The sequence below is a fragment of the Eucyclogobius newberryi genome, unplaced genomic scaffold (genome assembly GCF_026437365.1).
Source record: "Eucyclogobius newberryi isolate DKJ021-1_F unplaced genomic scaffold, fEucNew1.0.hap1 SCAF_12, whole genome shotgun sequence".
Taxonomy (NCBI): Eukaryota; Metazoa; Chordata; class Actinopteri; order Gobiiformes; family Gobiidae; genus Eucyclogobius; species Eucyclogobius newberryi.
The window spans coordinates 11,277,174-11,293,507 of NW_027315746.1; the positions used below are offsets into that span (position 1 = coordinate 11,277,174).

The window sequence follows — 16,334 nt, forward strand, 5'->3', positions numbered from 1 at the left end:
TGCTTCTCTGCGCGGAGGCGCACCAGCTGTTTCACTTTTACTCCAGGAGGTCTGTGGTTGGCTGTTGCGGAGGAAGGCGAACACAGACTCGTTGCTGATTGGTTGGGTAAATGTCAGTCATAGAAAGTACCTTTTTACTCTTTTAAAGTTGCCCCTTATTAATGATTAAATTATGTGAAAAGTACATAAGTCCCTGGTGGTCTAGTGGTCCCATATCCCATATGATGGCACAGATCATACCTGTAATGCTAGTGACTGGTTTTAACAATTAAATGTATTTGTTTTACAGACATATTTTACTAGTAAATTCATGCCATATTTGATTAAGAGACATTGTTATTATTAATATTTTATTATTCATTGTTTTATGTTGCACTTTAACGCCGAAACAAGTTCCTATGTTTGTGAACTGTGTTCAATGACAATGGCAATAAACCTTTCCTGGTTCTGATTCTGAAACCTTTTATGATTTTGAGAAGGTCACACAACTCACCACTGTCACTGGTATATTCTAAAGTAGAATGTCAATCATTGGATGCAAGAAGAGAATAGCACTGCATTTTTGTTTGTTTATAAGGCTCTATTTGGCATTTTGCCTGATTCTTTATCAAGTTTGTTGCACTTCAGGTCAAGTTGTCACCGCTTGAGGTCTGAGGACATTTTTGTCTTAGAGTCTCATCGTGTCAACACAGAGATAGGAAAAAAGACCTTCAGCAAATGTGCTCCCTTCTTGTGGAACAAAACACATTTGCACTTTTTAAATGTAATTTTATCACATGTAAATGTGTTTTTATGTATTTGTAATTGAATGTTTTATTCGTGTTTTATTTGGATATACTGTGTTTTTTTTCCAACTTTGTTGTTTTAACCCCTGTTACCCAATGAAAAAGAGAACCTTTCTCATTGGGTTTTCCCTGTATGAATAAATAAAATATGCCAGCTTTATTTAAGAACCATAGAAAACTCTGTACAGTGGTAATATTGCACTGTGCCATTCAAAACATAAATATGGATCCGTCAACAATGTGCTTTTCATTCATCTCTGTTGATTCGATCAGGTGAGTCTTCAGTGATATTGAGGTGTTTGGCTGTTACTGGGGTGATTGCAGACTGTAGTTTGCAATCCATTGTAGTGCAATCCATGTGCCGTTGTGACACATATTCATGTGCAATTACTGTCGTGATCACATGCAATGGTATTTATGTATTTATTTATTTATTTATATCTTTATTATTTTTCCCCTCCATCCCTTGTTGGGTAATGGGAGGTTTTGTCTATGGGAGGTTTTGTTTATAGGAGTTTTTGTTCTACTGAGAGTGTTTTTCAAACTTCCTATAAGTGATCTGATCTGTTCTTCTGTATCTACCTCTGTATCTACCAGCGTTGCAACAATGAAATTTCCCCATGTGGGACAATAAAGGAATATCTTATCTTAATATCTTATCTTATCTTATACCTGGGTTGATTGCAGACTGTAGTTACCTCTTGTTGGTTGCAGACTGTAGTTACCTGGGTGATTGCAGACTGTAGTTACCTCTTGTTGGTTGCAGACTGTAGTTACCTGGGTGATTGCAGACTGTAGTTACCTCTTGTTGATTGCAGATTGTAGTTACCTGGGTGATTGCAGACTGTAGTTACCTCTTGTTGATTGCAGATTGTAGTTACCTCTTGTTGATTGCAGACTGTAGTTACCTGGGTGATTGCAGACTGTAGTTACCTGGGTGATTGCAGACTGTAGTTACCTCTTGTTGGTTGCAGACTGTAGTTACCTGGGTGATTGCAGACTGTAGTTACCTGGGTGATTGCAGACTGTAGTTACCTCTTGTTGATTGCAGATTGTAGTTACCTCTTGTTGATTGCAGACTGTAGTTACCTCTTGTTGATTGCAGACTGTAGTTACCTCTTGTTGATTGCAGACTGTAGTTACCTCTTGTTGATTGCAGACTGTAGTTACCTCTTGTTGATTGCAGACTGTAGTTACCTCTTGTTGGTTGCAGACTGTAGTTACCGCTTGTTGATTGCAGACTGTAGTTACCTCTTGTTGGTTGCAGACTGTAGTTACCTCTTGTTGGTTGCAGACTGTAGTTACCTCTTGTTGGTTGCAGACTGTAGTTACCACTTGTTGGTTGCAGACTGTAGTTACCTCTTGTTGATTGCAGACTGTAGTTACCTGGGTGATTGCAGACTGTAGTTACCTCTTGTTGATTGCAGACTGTGGTTACCTGGGTGGTTGCAGACTGTAGTTACCTGGGTGATTGCAGACTGTAGTTACCTCTTGTTGATTGCAGACTGTAGTTACCTCTTGTTGGTTGCAGACTGTAGTTACCTCTTGTTGGTTGCAGACTGTAGTTACCTCTTGTTAGTTGCAGACTGTAGTTACCTCTTGTTGATTGCAAACTATAGTTACCTCTTGTTGGTTGCAGACTGTAGTTACCTCTTGTTGATTGCAGACTGTAGTTACCTGGGTGATTGCAGACTGTAGTTACCTCTTGTTGATTGCAGACTGTAGTTACCTGGGTGATTGCAGAATGTAGTTACCTCTTGTTGATTGCAGACTGTAGTTACCTGGGTGATTGCAGAATGTAGTTACCTCTTGTTGATTGCAGACTGTAGTTACCTGGGTGATTGCAGAATGTAGTTACCTCTTGTTGATTGCAGACTGTAGTTACCTGGGTGATTGCAGACTGTATAATCTGCCCAGCATGCTGCATCTTGTTATCAATGACGTAGTAGAGGCTTGAATCAGCGTGAGCTCACCCCATATGTCTGTCCTTCTGCCAAGAGATTCACCTCCATCAAGACACCCTCAGACCCCGGAAACTAACAGAGAACGTCTTTCAAAATAAAGCGCCTACGGTGAAATAGCTGAATAAAATCTCCAAGCGTGCGTTCAAACAAAAATATATCTACACCTTTATCTCATTCGACCTATATAGATTTAGATAAAAAAATACTTTGTTTGTAATTTGTATGCGTAAAATATAACCAAACGTCACAATGAACCGGAAATGAGTTCTAGCGCAGCGACGGTTTGATTACAGTTTTTGAAATACACAATCCCTCACTCACACGGGAATGCAGCAGCCGTAACCAGCCGCAATGTAAGTTTCTCCCTTTATACATCTCTTTTCAAAACATAATTTACATTTCAAGATTATGATTACATATTTATTTCAGTGTCAAGTCAGTTTTTAAACTAGGATCAGCTGTAATGCTTATTTTGTTCACGTTAGCTCAGAGATGTAGTCAGAATGCTAAGCTAGCAGCAACAGCCTTGTTTCTAGTAACATTCAATTATTATTACTTTTAGGTTGTATTGTGTCATGTTCTGTCTCTTGTACTGTTTAATTCCACGCGGTTTCATCATCTAAACTCTTACTTAATTGTTGTTTTCTACTGCACGAGTCTGTGTTGTCGTAGAAATAAGTTTAATTGTGACATCATCCTGTATTATAAGTGCTTTTCCTCGAAACAAACGGTGCTTTTCTTGCCAACTGTGTGTTTTGTGTTGGTTTGAAGTGCTTTGTGTTTCTCTGGTGAGGCTGAGCTGTACCCTAGAGCAGTTTAATAGGGGAGAGATGGCTGAGGCAGGAGGATGATGTAGTGCTGCTGGTATGCGGGGCTCTGACATCAGTAGAAAGTCAGTGAAAACTTTGCTCGAGCCAAATAAGGAGCAGACTCTCTGGACTTGAACCTTGTCATTTAAGTCGTGTTGTTGTTGTTGCACACAATATCTTCAACCTCGATTTCGATACAAAAGAAAATCAGAGAGAGAGAGAGAGTACTGATACTTTTCAAATGAGTATCTGAGTATTTATGAGCAGGGCTTTAGTCTAGTAGTCGTTAAGTCGATTAATCGGTTGACTGTGTCTTAGTCGACCACATTTTCTATACATTTTTATCAATTTTAGAATCATTACAACATAACACAACCAATAATGTTGACTAGAAGTTCTCTGTACACTGTTAAGAGCTTTTGCCAGCGTCACACAAACTTTTAGATAACCAAGAATACGGCAGCGCTAGTGTCAGAGTGTCAGTTATTTTTATATTTAACGCTTCCGGACATATTTGCATCGGCTTATACTTTTTATTTGATCAACTTAAAGTAATGTTTGCTCCTTGAATCTTCTGTTTACTTTAACAGCCAGGACCCGCATCAGTTACGTGACCAACCATGGATGGCTTCAGGCAGGAGGATGTGGATCTGTTCTATGACATGGGAGAAGAGCTGGGCAGGTATGTTTCCAATGGATTTAGCTTTTTAAATGTATTGCCTTGACTTAAACAAATTTGAACAGCTAATACAGATCTGTCATTATTTTATACAAACCTAACCGAACCAAACCAGATAAGATTCTTCTAGATTTATAGCAATGTACATTTTGTTGTTGTCACTTTGGTAATGACATGACACAAGTTTCATGTTTTATCAGTGAAAAAGACAGTGACTGTTTATGGATTCCACAAGGACTCACTTGACATGAAGCCATAACATGGTCCTCCAGTGATTGTACTTTGATATCATCAGTTTTTGTGTTTGGTTTTAGAGTACATTGTTAGAAAACGAAACACAATTTCTATGCATCCTCTTCATCAACAACTCTGCACTGTAGTAGAGGTGAAAACTTGACTCGGTCCCAAGGTGTTTTTGTCTGCAGTAATGCAGCAAAACGATGACATCACAGCCCCTCTATGTGCTCGTGCCCCTCTGCTGTGGCTCAGAGTCGTGCAAAGAGAGGGGCCGACTCCTGTGTTTAAACTCTCCAACGCTTATTTACACCACATACTGTACACAGCAAGAGGAACTAGAAACTTTGCAATGGCTGAAGCCATTGCTAGAGTGTCTGCGTCTCTCCCCCATCTCCCCCTCCGTCTCTCCCCCATCTCCCCCTCCCTCTCTACTCACTCACTCACTCACAAAATATAATAATAATAAAAAAATGTGTGACATCACTCACAATACAAGAACATATAGTGCCTGCGTGACATCACGCAGACGCTCAATTAGAGACAAAATGGCTATAACGGGATATTGTTGTTGTTGTTATTCTTAAGCAAAACTGTCTATCAGTGGTCAGAAAAATCAGTGGCATCTAAAACCGCAATACAGCATTCTGAGTTTAAACAATTCAGTCAGTTTGTGGTGATGATACACTAATTTTCAACTGGTAAAATGTGGAAGTATGTATTTAAACCTTTTTAACTCCTTCATATCTCTCACAAACCCTTTTGACATCACTAGTATTCACATGTATTGATTATTTTTTTTACATTTGAGATATTTTAGATCAGCTTGTTCAGGACAAAAGTGAAGAAATGCACTTGGAAACAGAATGTACTAATTATGAGTGGGGAGAAAGTTGGGTACCCCAGCTTTAAGTAGATATAACTGCTTCTACAACATAATGAATCGCTTTTTATATACATATTTTCAAGTGTTTTGTAAGATAATACGTTGAGGATGATGTCATTGCTTGCTGTTACGTCCCCGGGGAAGATACTTCACACGCACTAGTTAGTTTGAAAGTGACATCAGACGTAAGATGAAAGATGATACAACATAGGTTCACGTCGTTTTCCCCTTTTGCAGCGGACAGTTTGCCATCGTCCGTAAGTGCAGGGAAAAGAGCTCGGGAATCGAATACGCCGCCAAGTTCATCAAGAAGCGGCGCCTCTCGTCCAGCCGGAGGGGCGTGAGCCGCGAGGAGATCGAGCGGGAGGTCAACATCCTCCGTGAGATCCAGCACAGCAACATCATCACCCTGCACGACATCTTCGAGAACAAAACGGACGTGATCCTCATCCTGGAGTTGGTGTCCGGAGGGGAGCTCTTCGACTTTCTGGCAGAAAAGGAGTCGCTGACGGAGGAGGAGGCCACCGGGTTTCTCAAGCAGATCCTGGACGGAGTGCACTACCTGCACTCCAAACGCATCGCGCACTTTGACCTCAAGGTGAGCGAGGATCTCTGCGTCGCACGTGTGTTATTTCATATTACGGCTTTACGACATTCGCCTGCATCATTGTTTTTGAATGGTGCATGTCTAGAGTGCGAAACGTTACATATTCAAACTTTGCAAAACCTGCAAGAATGTTATCTTTTACCCTATCTTTTCTCTTAGTTTTGATTGATTTTGATTGAATTATTACATATTCAACAAGTACTCGATGTAGAAACTCGGATTAACCTCAGAATGTCACAAAATATGAAAAATCTATGTGTTTTGAGGCATATTTAAACACATTTACTATTGTATTTTACAACAATTAGCATTTCTGATTATGGCAGAGTCCTGATTTGGGGGGTTTTACTGGACAAATACTTACAGAAATGTGGGCCCAGGAATAGTTTTTTTATATTTAAAGTATATTCCATATTTTACTTCTAAATTGACTTTTATAGAAATTTAAGAACATTTTGAGCCTAGAAAATAGTATTTCTTCCATGCTTTATAATAGAAAAGCAAACTAATTGACATTTCTACCCTGGAAATTTAAAGATGTTGCTTATTTTTCTTGTGATAAACCGTAAGTATTTAGATCTCTGTTAATCGTTGAAAATGTTTTAACAGCCTTTTAAAGTGTCTATGTGCGTGGTTATTACCATCGTGTCTTTTGTTTCCTCTTCGAAGCCTGAAAACATCATGCTGTTGGATAAAAACGTCCCCAATCCCCGAATCAAGCTCATCGACTTTGGAATCGCTCATCAGATCAAAGCCGGCAACGAGTTCAAGAACATTTTCGGGACGCCGGAGTTTGTCGGTAAAGATCCTTTTCATCTACGCTCACAGATTTCACCTCACGGCCTCTGCGTCTGCTTCAAATTAAAACGTCTGGCTTCTTTGTTCTCTGCAGCTCCAGAAATCGTGAACTACGAGCCGCTGGGACTGGAGGCCGACATGTGGTGAGACTCCTGCACCGTGTTTAGCCTCCACGCCTCTGCCCAGTATCTGACATTCACTTTGCTTTGCTTTTTTCTCCCCCTTCAGGAGCATTGGAGTGATCACATACATCTTGTAAGTTTTAAAATATGTTTGGCTTCTGGCATTTGTTTCGGTTTCAGTCATGGCAAAAGCCTCAGTTTTTGGCTTTTCTCGTCATCAAAATGTGTTTTCCTTGTATGTAGTGAGACTTAGTAGTGACATAAACCACTTAACTGATGATATACAAGTTTAATAATGGCCAGTAAGCAAGATTTATAGATTAACATTAATTTTATTGGGAAAAAAGTAAATTGAACTGAACTAGCAATGCTGAACGGATGAATATACAGTAGATGTTTGAGGTTGAGGTTGGTGTAAGTCCTCATTCGTCCAGGACTGATCCATTGTAGATATTACCTACGTTTTTGTCCTGTAGAAATGGCTGAAATAACATTAACATGTAAAAGAGTAGTAAAAAAGAGAGTAAAAAAGGCTTGACCAGTGCCTAAAGAAGACCAAATGAATGAATCTTGGTGTTTTTCTGAATCCCAGGTTGAGTGGAGCGTCTCCGTTTTTGGGAGAAACCAAGCAGGAGACGCTGACCAACATCTCGGGCGTGAACTACGACTTCGACGAGGAGTATTTCAGCAGCACGAGCGAGCTGGCCAAGGACTTCATCCGCCGCCTGCTGGTCAAAGATCCCAAGTAAGACACGCCGCACGATAAGACGCAAACCGAGACCGTCCTGTGTGCAGCGTTACTCAGCGCTCGCCCGTTTGTCTTGCAGGAAGAGAATGACAATAGATGACAGTCTGGAGCACCCGTGGATTAAGGTGAGTCACTTCTCTTTACGCCTGTTTGTGTTTGAAGGAGAGAAGAGGAAATACAACCTTTGAAATGTTGGATACGATTTTTATGCATCTATTTATTTATTTTTTGCTGCTCATTGTAGATTTTCGGGTTGTCTCAATACAATGATTTAAAATAACCTTTTTTTAGATACTAGAATGTCATTTGCAACACAAAATAATAGTTTCTAATCATAATGTCTTTAATTGCACTGATACAGACCAAGACTAATTTAAACTAAAGAATTGATAGTTTTTGAATAGTATCTAGTTTCGATAGTATTGATTCATATCTGGGTAAGGCATAATTGTTATTGCATTTATTTGCTCTATAACAGTGACTTAATTGCTGTATCTCATTGTAGTGTGTCATAATCTTCCATCTTCCTCTCCACAGGTCATAAAGAGGAGGAACGTTCGCCAGGAGGAGCGCGACACCAAGACCGAGCGCCGCCGCCTGAAGACCACCCGTCTAAAGGAGTACACCATCAAGTCCCACTCCAGCATGCCCCCCAACAACACCTACATCAACTTCGAGCGCTTCTCGCAGGTCCTGGAGGAGATCGCCCTCGCCGAGGAGGGCCTGCAGGACCTGGAGCGGAACCAGAAGTCCTGCCGGGACGACGTGGCCGCCCTGCTGTCCATCTACGAGGAGAAGGAGAGCTGGTACAAGGAGGAGAACCTGAGCATCTCCACCGACCTGAGCCACATCCGGCAGGAGCTGCAGCGCACGCAGGCCCAGCGCAAGAAGAGCCAGGAGGAGGCACGGCTCACCGCCCAGTCGGCCGGCATCCTGAAGAGGAAGTTCGGCCGCCTGGAGAACCGCTACGAGGCGCTGGCGGAGCAGGTGGCGTCCGAGGTGCGCTGGGTGGAGGAGCTGGTCAAGTCCTTAGCGGCGGAGAAGGAGGGTTCGAGCGGCACGCCGTAGGTGCCACGTAAGAATCACGGACGTTTACGAGCGTTCGCCGACCCGCGTCACGGGCGGGGCTAGTAACGTCGTCGTCGGTTTGTGTTGAGATTTGGGAGGTTGGGTTTTTTTGTCGTTCCGTTTTTGAGCCACAGTAGCAGCGAAGAGTGCGGAGAGACATTCAGAAACTTGCCTAGATGTTGTTTTGCATCTCTAAATGTATAAAATGTGTAAATATAAAGCTAAAAGTTAATATTTTCCCCTATTTTTCTTTAATTCAAGGCAGACTTCTAGCCACAGCTGGGTTCCCCAATTTGTCACTAAACTTAAAGTAAAAACGTACAAAATAAATGGCCAAACCAGTTCAAATTTACAGTCTTAATTACATCTTAACATAGTTTTCTGCCAACCAACTGTACCATTCATAGGTTAACATAAAAAACTGAAACGTTACGCAGAATAAGTTATGTTTCATGTAAAGCTTGAGTAGTAAAATGAAGGAGGAGAGAAAGACCAAAGAGGAAATGGACTGTAGGAATGAAGAGGACATGAAGGTCGATGCTGTGAAAGAAGAAGTAGAAGAAGAAGAAGCCTGTGATTTGAGACTGAAAAGTGATCGTAAAGTGTCTGCACGTCTTCATATATAATACTTTAGGCTTGTAGGAGCTCAAATGTCAACACAAACCGCCAGTTCTAGCCCCACGTCCTCGCGTTGCCACTTCCAGCGGGTCAGTTGTTGTTTTAAGCTGCTGAATCACTGCACCTCTTTACAACACCAGCTTTTGAACACAATCATTCCCTTTTTTATAACTTATTTATGATTTTTTAAAAAGATTTTTATGTACCGTAACGTGTAGATTAGTGAAGATTTCTGTCGTTTTTGTTTCCATCATTTCAATTTCAAATCTCGCGGTCGGTGCCGTCTCGGGACTCGTTTTGTCTCGGACTCGTTTTCGCTCGGATGTTTCCACAGTTTTGCCTCGATGTCGGGGGTGTTCATATTATACACTCTGTCGGGGGTGTTCAGTGTCTATATTATACACTCTGTTACGACTGAATGTTGCAGTGATTCTCAACTGATACAAAGGGTGAAAATACATGGACTTTAAAATTACAAAACTAATATAAAATGTGCCATAAATGCTGTAATGAAGTGATTTTGGGGATGAAATCTTTACAAATCTGTCAATTCAACTTGAACAATGGGTGAGGTAGAATTTCCACTGATTTTTCTCATAAACTTTCCCAAAAAATAAGAAATAAAAGCCTTTACTCTTGATCTTAAGCTATGTAATTGTATGTGAAATATGTACATGAAGCGATATCAACCACAAAGTTATGTTTTGTACTTGTTTTTCACTTTTTTTTTTGTTATGGAGGGTCAGCCAACTGCTCGTCTTCACCGAGCTGGCACTGCTTTGCCTGGAATGTTCCACAGCTTGGCATTAAACCTCTTTCTCCATGGCAACAAGCGGGTAACTCTAGACAAGACCGAGAGGAAGAAAGCAGGTTTTTCCAGGTTTTTAGCAGTAAAAAGCACCTGTAATTAAATAAATGCAATGGGAATAAATGCCATACTGTGGAATATTTCAGTCAAAGCAATAACAAACCCAGTCTCCGTAGTAACGAGCAGCACACTCCACCGTAAAGGTTACTTGGGAGGACTTTTAGATATATATTTTGGGGCGTTTTCCATGGTCGTGTTAACGTTTGATTTCGTTTTGATTTAATCGCTTTATGATCATTAATTGCTGATTACAAAGGCGCTGTTATGTATTTTTTTGGTACGTTTAGAGGAAGACGCACATCTCCTGAGCTCAGTAACGGGTGTGACACTAATTCATAGTTGAGAACCCCAATCAGTTGAAAACCAATGCACAAAAAAGTATGCAATTTGTTTGATATAAGGACTTTTTATCATTACAGTGCCTCTTTTATGAGTTAACCTTGAAACCACCACCGTCTGCATCATCCATTTGAACATTTGCACAACGCGATACCAAAAAGCGTGCATGGGAAATGTATATGTTATGACTACGTTAGTGATCCACTCTGACCATCGCCGGACCATAGGCGACGTGCGACGTGTGACGTGTCGTGTTTGTCTAAGCGTTGTAGACTTTAGACATTCCATTGAGACTTTGACACCCGGGCAGCGCATTCCTCACGCCGAGCGAGCGTAAAAGCCTATTTTTCATCAAATGTACATGCGCTTGTAGAGAAAATACTGTATTTTATTCAGAGCTGTATAAACCATGAGCTGCGAATGTCTCGGCTTGTTTCAAATAAACTCAAGTAAATCAGCTACAGGTTTGCATTTTATTTGTGCATTTTACCTGTTTTTGTCCATGTAATTCTTGAGATAAAGTAAACTGTTGTTGGAATGTTGTTAAAACATTTTTAAAACTTTGAAAATACAGATACAACAAAGGGAAGCTGCAGTGTACACTTAATGATTGCTATATTGATTAATGAAGCTTTTAAGACTTGTACAATGCCTCAAACTAAAGTTAAATCACATTTTATTTAAATTAACTACAATTAATGTTGCTTTATCCATTTCCATGTTAGTGATACAGAATTGGCCTCCTTAAAAGGTCATATAATTGTTTATTTGATGAGACTTCTGCAGAAACAGACGTTTTTAGCAGATTTACAAAGTTACAGTTGTTAGTGATTTCATGTTGAAATATTATATACATTTAATACTTAATTAAAAACAAAAATAATGGTCACAAATACACGAACTCTCTCAATCCTGATAGAAAAAAGAATAAGTATAATTGTTCCAGACTCAGACCAGACTTACACTGCCCTCTGGTGGTTGGTCACTGCATCTACATCGCAGCCAGCCACAGCTACAACATGTGTCTGCTTATTTACATTTATCTAATATGTGGACAGTCAAACCAGCTTGATGTGTAAACTTGCTTTTATTTATTCTTGAGATTCTTTGGATAGATAACTGACGTTTTGGACCCGAGTGTGTTTAAGGGCCCAGTTTGAGGTTCATGGTCTGGACCAGGTGATCTTGTGTGATCAGGAGCAGAGCTAAACTAAAAAGAGAGAAAGGTGGCATTACTACTCTTATCTTTCTTGCATGTACATTCAGTTACAAGTATTTTTCTTCCTTAAAATATCTTGAAAAACATGCAGTTTTAGAGTGACCAGGCTCGCCTCTACTAGGGCTAGAGAAAATGAAAACTAAAATACTAAAACGAATAGAGAAACTAGATAATTAAGTGAGGAAGTATTAATTCACAAAAACAGGACAAAATTTGACATTTCCTGAGTAGTTTTAGAATGATCTTGAGCTTTATCAGAGCATGTATAAGATGACACAGTAACATTTTCCCCATGTGGGACAATAAAGGAATATCTTATAAAGAATGTACATTTGTTTTGTGTTGAAAATGTGGCATATGAATCGGAACTTTCAGGGGGAATAATATCAAAATTATATAAGTGCATACATAGGCCCCCCCGTAGTCATATTTACATGCTCCTGTCCTCCAGAGAGCGGCCCTGCACTGACCCCTGCAGAGCTGCTGCTTTCCCAACATGCACCGGGGCACTGAGGCCTGACAGACACAGACCTGCTTCACAAACTGGGCTCTGGTCACAGCGAGGACTCTGCTGGAGGACTGCGCCCGTGGTTTGAACTGCTCCAAACCAGCTTTAGCCCTGGAAAAAAGAGGACAGTGATGTGTGTGCGGCAGAAAGTGATGTGTGTGCGGCAGAAAGTGATGTGTGTGCTTTCTGCTGCTCTACAGAGGGTTAATGCATCGAGCAACACAAAGTGGTTTTAGCCATTTCTAAACCAGCTTCACTGCACAACTCCAAGTGTTTTTGTTCAAACTTCTGCATTTACTACAATGCCATCATACAGTTTCAGTCATGTTACCTCTTGATAGTGTTAAATGCATTAATTTAGATAGTAACGTATGTTTCCCTGAATGGATCTGGTTTGTTTGTTTATCATTTCTTTGATCCAGAACAAATCCAGTTAATTTTGAGCCTGGTTTTCCACTGTTCTGTCAGTTGCTGCCATTTGTTGTTTTTGTATTATGAAAAAAATATTCAAATTGTGTTGATGTTCTCCAGGGCCACAGGAGTCACTGCTGCACTTGGTCTCTTCTGCTTTTGATTGCACATTGCTGGCTAGTTTCTTACATTTTGCGGTGTCTTTTATGCAGTGTCTTTGTGTCAGACACTGCAGTGAGAGAGAACATCACTTGCCCCTCTCTGTGTGTCAGAGGCGAGTGATGCAGAGCGGAGCCGAGGGCATCTGCTGCATCTACTGCTCTGGGACAGACAGGTGCTGGTCTCCATGGAGATGGAGGCTGAGCTGGGCTGTCTCTCGGTCCAGATGGTATTGCAATGGTAAAATAAATCTAAAATGAACTGATTTACATGATATGTTTTAATCAGGACATGCTTGCCACCCAATCATCATTGATATCTGTCAATTTTACCCAACTACACTTTCAGCCTGCCCATCCAAGCTCAGTGAGCTAGATTCAGACCAGACTTGTATAAAGGGAGACTCATGAAGGCTGATGCCTGCTCATGATGCTCCCTGTAAACATGTGCTAATAAAGGCTACATTTAACTGTGAATACTTTGTCAAGCTGTTGGTATTAACACTATAATATCACATATTAAACCGTAATGTGCACCTTTTTCTTATAAAAAGGTGTTATAAACCAAGTCTTGTTACAGTAATAACAGTGTAATAACTCGCACTGTGGCCTAAAAGAGAAGACATCACAGAGAAAAAGACTATAGTGATGGTCTTTATGCTCCATGAAGTTACATAGCTGTTTTTTAACATGTTTTCTTATGAACTGGTTATTGCCGTCTGAATTAAACTCATTAAGATTTAACAATAAATTGTTTTTTTCCCTAAAAAAAGTCCAGATGACGACAACTGACTTTTTCTACAATGGAACACTCCTGGACGAATGAGGGATTACACCGACATTTAACAATGAACATGACAAGATGAAAGGCTCTTTACTTGGACATTCTCAGATGATATCAGAGAGTGCAGAGCTTGTTGGTGCGTGTTAGAGCCGTGGTGTGGCTCACAGGTTATTCATGCCCTCTCCTCCTGCCCCGGTGGTCCGAGATGGTCCCCTGGTGCCCCTCATGCCCTCTCCTCCTGCCACGGTGGTCCGAGATGTTCCACCCTGTGATGTCCCTCTCATCAGCCCCATCATGCGTTACTGCGGCTGGACACGCTCATCCAACTGAGTCTGTCCAGTGGCAGCTGTCAGCGTGTGTCCACAGCTCATGTCCGAGGAGGAGAAGAGGAAGAATTCAGTAACGATTCATCCTTCACCAGGCCACCACAAAATCAACCACAAAATTAGTAATATAAATGTCTGTCAACTCTGCCAACCATGTCTTTGGGGATTTCATGCATCCCAGTCTTTATTGAAGAAAGGAATTATGACTTCATACACTATACATTTTTTCCATGAATGATTGATTTGTGGTGGTGGTTGTGTATTGCACTAAAAACATATAAACCTTTGTCATTACTGTGAGCGGGCTTGCATTCCCACAAAAATGACACTTATGACCCTAACTGCCTCTTTCGGCTTGTTTCCATGGAAATATTGTTGCTTTAGCAATTATATTCCACAATATGGCATAAAACGTATCTATGAAGAATGTTCTGCAGTATAGTTTTAACTTTCTTTTTCCATGGAGTTATGGAGGTGGAAATTCACCTCCATAATCCCACATAAATTACAAACTGTACAAATTTGGCAGCAGTACTTGTAAAAGAAACATAGGCTCAGCACCGACGTGTGCAGTTTGCAGAAAGCGCGCAGATATGGGAACAAATCAATCTAAAAGTGATGTGTCCATCCCGGAGACGCCTGTCATGCTGTAATGTCAAATAAATATGGGAAGGAGTGTCTGGAATGCTGCCAATGTGGTCCTTACATTTCATACATTTGGATTTGGCTAGGTGTTTTTTATTTTTTATTTAGTTAATTTGATTGTATTTCTATTTCTGTCATTTCTTTGTGATTTGAATGCATTTTTCCTGCTGTGTGAAGCCCTTTGAATTGTGTATGAAATGTGCTCTACAAATAAACTTGCCTTGCCTTACTTGATATTGAACTTGAACATGTAATTGTTCAGTTCTCTTTCCACCATGTCAAGTCACTGTAAAATAACTCAATGTACGTTTACCTTGGTCAGAAGCATTATAATAATCACAAATCAGTGCACTTGACTGTCATGACTGGAGGGGCTGGAGCGGACACATCACACCAGGAAAGCTCCAGTTGGTACCGTCGGAATGTACGCAGAACCCTGTAAACAGTTCATAAACAAATTATAACTTCAACATTTCACAAACTAAATATGGAATCCTTTGCTTGAACAGTCGTGTAAAAAGCGCGTCTAATTAGCTTGTAAAAGACAAAACGCTAACACGATTCTATGCTAACGATGCTAACACGATTGATGCTAAGCCCGGGACTCCCCCACATTCCCGCAATGGTCTCGCCCGTCTCCAGGCCTCTGCGGTAGGGAGTTGCTGGACAGACCTCTCAAGTTTTTCCACTACTTTTACTTCATCTTTTTGGGCCGTTCCCGGGACCGTAAAACTCACGCATCTCTGGACACCCGCGACCCCCGATGCTCCCCGCGGGCGACACCGATCGGTAAACGAGCGAGTTGTGGGCGCGGTACGTAACTCGGGAAGAAGGAGGAAGAAGAGGGGGCAGCGGCGGCACTATCCAGGCATCGGGAGCGACCGCGGCGGAGGAGCTGCTCATGATGCCGACGTTGCGGGACAGCACCATGTCCCACCCCGGCGAAAATTCACACCAAGTCCGGGTGAAGGCGTACTACAAAGGGTGAGTGGTCGCCGGTTCCGCCCGCCTCGTCACAGCCACGAAAAATGAGCAATTTGTAAGCTTTTTGAGCCCATGGGAGTCGGGCTATGCTAACACATGCTAACGCCGTATGCTAACAGTGGCTAACGCTGGGTGTTTAGGTTTGGATCAACTTGTCAACCACAGGTGAAACTGACCAGACTGGTGTTGACACTGCTTCTGTTCTGGATTTGTGGCAGATTAAAGCAATGCCAGACAAGCAAAAGAGCTGTTTAGTCTTGTAAATGTTGCCTACTGTTTAGTTTTATGTTGTGCTAAAAGCTGAGGTACAAATTGCTTCGGGTTTAGTTTAGTTTCTGTCAAAGCTAATGGAGTTGCTAGCATTTTTTGGGTAACATTTTAGTTTAGTTTTATATTAGGCATACAAAGTAGATCTGTGTTGGTGTTTGTAAAGTTACTGTTTTATTCTGTATCTTTATTTAGCCATTAATTATTGTTTTAGACTTTGACAAACTTTATTGATCCACAAGGGAAATGACTTGGACACAGTAGCCTCACACGTTACAATATCATAACTGAAATGGAAATAAATAAGGGGTAATAAAGGTCAAAATGATGAATATAGCTAAATTCACACTTACGGTTTGGTGTAGCATCATATGGATGTAACTAGACGTTATCCTAATATGCATTAATACAGGTTTTATAAACACTACCTGGATATCCACAAACTAGCATACTAATTATTACATTTTTGTTGTGTTGGTCTGTTTTGACAAACATTATTTCATACCC

At 40.9% G+C, this 16,334-nt stretch overlaps 2 protein-coding genes across 4 annotated transcripts in view; both read left to right on the plus strand.

The window, feature by feature from the left end:
* Nucleotides 1-3,083: 3,083 nt before the first annotated feature.
* On the plus strand, nt 3,084-10,982 carry dapk3 (death-associated protein kinase 3). Of its 2 annotated transcripts, XM_072440790.1 has the most exons (9): nt 3,084-3,102; nt 4,149-4,240; nt 5,595-5,955; nt 6,634-6,763; nt 6,857-6,905; nt 6,991-7,017; nt 7,477-7,629; nt 7,712-7,757; nt 8,170-10,982. In XM_072440790.1, exons 2-9 carry the CDS (start codon nt 4,179-4,181, stop codon nt 8,698-8,700), a joined length of 1,359 nt encoding a protein of 452 aa, XP_072296891.1. In that variant the 5' UTR covers nt 3,084-3,102; nt 4,149-4,178; the 3' UTR covers nt 8,701-10,982. The 2 variants fall into 2 exon arrangements, with proteins under 2 accessions (XP_072296891.1, XP_072296890.1); XM_072440789.1 differs by lacking the exon at nt 3,084-3,102 and having other exon boundaries at nt 4,142-4,240.
* A 4,448-nt stretch (nt 10,983-15,430) lies between these two features.
* The window catches only part of prkci (protein kinase C, iota), a 59,339-nt gene continuing 58,435 nt past the window's right edge, over nt 15,431-16,334 (plus strand). For both annotated transcript variants that reach the window (XM_072440791.1, XM_072440792.1), the window contains exon 1: nt 15,431-15,560. In XM_072440791.1, coding sequence (XP_072296892.1) covers nt 15,478-15,560 — 83 coding nt within the window. In that variant the 5' untranslated portion in view covers nt 15,431-15,477. The remainder of the gene's footprint in view (nt 15,561-16,334) is intronic.